Here is a 2,065-nt window from a genome sequence, read left to right on the forward strand (position 1 = left end):
TGTGATTGTTAAATGTTAGGGGTTTCGTTCTGTGTTTGTTTCCGTGTGTCATTTGTGATTGTAATTTGTAGCGGTTCCGTGAGTTGTTTGTTTCTGTATCTCATTTGTATCGTACTATGTTATATAAATTTAATGTTTGGTTTCAAGTTATTGCTTTCTTCACGTTGCGCATTCGTTTGTTGTTTATATATAACTAGATGAGTATTTTAACAAAAAGATCTAACACATTGAGCATTGTCTTCTAATATAATTCTCAGTTATATTCATTATGGATCCGGGACCGAGACACCCCGATGTATTGACCCTCCAGGCGAGCCACGTTTCAGAGTATATTGGCTCAGGACAGGTAAAACATATTTTGTATATGCTAGTTAGCATTGGCACTAATTTTAATTTTTCGCATTATACTTAATCAATTCTTTTTGACGTGCAGCCCGTACCTGATATCACCATGATCGAACATTCACAGAGCCATTCAGGTTGGGTCATTGAGGATGAGAGAGTTCTAGCGCTGATCTCTCAGGCTGGTTTTCGTGAGTGTTCGACGGTTCGATATATCAGGCTTGATTGGCCGCTTATCACTGCTTTGATTGAGAGGTGGAGGCCAGAGACCAACACCTTTCACATGCATATAGGGGAGTGCACCATCACTTTACAGGACGTGGCCGTCATTCTTGGGCTCCGGATCGATGGGCCGCCAGTTACGGGCACCGATGATCATAGTTGGCCCGAGGTATGTGCCCGGCTTCTTGGACAGGTTCCCGACTTGAGGAGTGGTGCGATGAAGCTATCGTGGCTTTGTCAGACATTTCAGGGCGATATACCACAGGATGTCGATGATGAGACGCTCCAGTTTCATGCTCGTGCATACATATTGCACATGATAGGGTGCGTGCTTTTTCCGGATGCGAGCAAGACTCTCGTACATGCACGATGGCTGTCACTGCTGGAGGATTTTGACGTATGCGGGGCACTATCGTGGGGCAGTGCGGTGTTGGCATATTTGTATCGAGAATTGAGTAGAGTATCTCTGATGCAGAATAAAGAATTCAAGGGATGCTGTACGTTGATACAGATTTGGTCATGGGAGCGCATTCATATTGGACGCCCTACTTTACTTGTGCACCGTGACCTACAGGGGCAGTTTCCTTTGGCGTACAGGTATAATTGTACACACAAATTTTATTCGCACTGAATTTGTACTTATATATTCTCTATTCTGCATATAGGTATAACGTGCGGTACGCTAAGTACCGATCAGCGACGCGCCATCGTGAGTTTTACCGAAATGAGCTTGATGGTCTCCAACACGAACAGGTAAATATAAATCTCAAGTCGTTATGAATATTATAGTTTTGTTGTTGATACTGATAAATTTTTTATTTTATTTCAGTTCAAGTGGAGACCCTATACACCGCCGGAGCTCGATATACATTCTCTTGCACCTATCTGCCGAGATAGTCCCGACTTGTGGAGAGCCAGAGTTCCATTGATCTGTTGGGAGATCGTAGAGATGCATGTACCGGACCGTGTGCTACGGCAGTTTACACTCTCTCAGCATATTCCAGATCCTGTCGAGCAGATCAATCGTCGGCGGCGCCCTACATCGCACCGGACTGACTGGGCCGTAGTCCGTGCGGACTACATAGGCAGGTGGGTTCAGAGGTGGGATTGCATACAGGATACGAGGCCCATAGCTATTGACTATACCGTGTATATGCATTGGTATTGGGGTATCACACGTAGATGGATCACGCGTGACCCACAGCCTTTAGCTGGACACATGCCACGCCCACCGACAGATAGGAAGAGAGGGAGAGGAAGGAGAGGAGCTATATTAGGTTGTATTTGAACTTATTTTGTTAAAATTTGTAAATTGTATGAATTTTCAAATACTATACTTTTATGGATCAATTATAGCTCGATATGTGATCTTTTTGCGTATTGTTTGTCCCGTGCGTGTTTAAATAATATATATATTGCAGTAATTATTGTCAGCAGGTAAATAGTTGTATATATGAGTTAAATAAGTAGATGTATGCATACTGTGCATGTTTTTGTAAAA

At 43.3% G+C, this 2,065-nt stretch overlaps 1 protein-coding gene across 1 annotated transcript; it reads left to right on the top strand.

Moving 5' to 3' along the window:
- LOC109846226 (serine/threonine-protein phosphatase 7 long form homolog) lies at nt 269-1,852 on the top strand. Its single transcript, XM_020415449.1, has 4 exons — nt 269-346; nt 434-1,161; nt 1,230-1,317; nt 1,394-1,852. Exons 1-4 carry the CDS (start codon nt 269-271, stop codon nt 1,850-1,852), a joined length of 1,353 nt encoding a protein of 450 aa, XP_020271038.1.

This window comes from Asparagus officinalis, chromosome 6, assembly GCF_001876935.1.
Source record: "Asparagus officinalis chromosome 6, Aspof.V1, whole genome shotgun sequence".
Lineage (NCBI taxonomy): Eukaryota > Viridiplantae > Streptophyta > Magnoliopsida > Asparagales > Asparagaceae > Asparagus > Asparagus officinalis.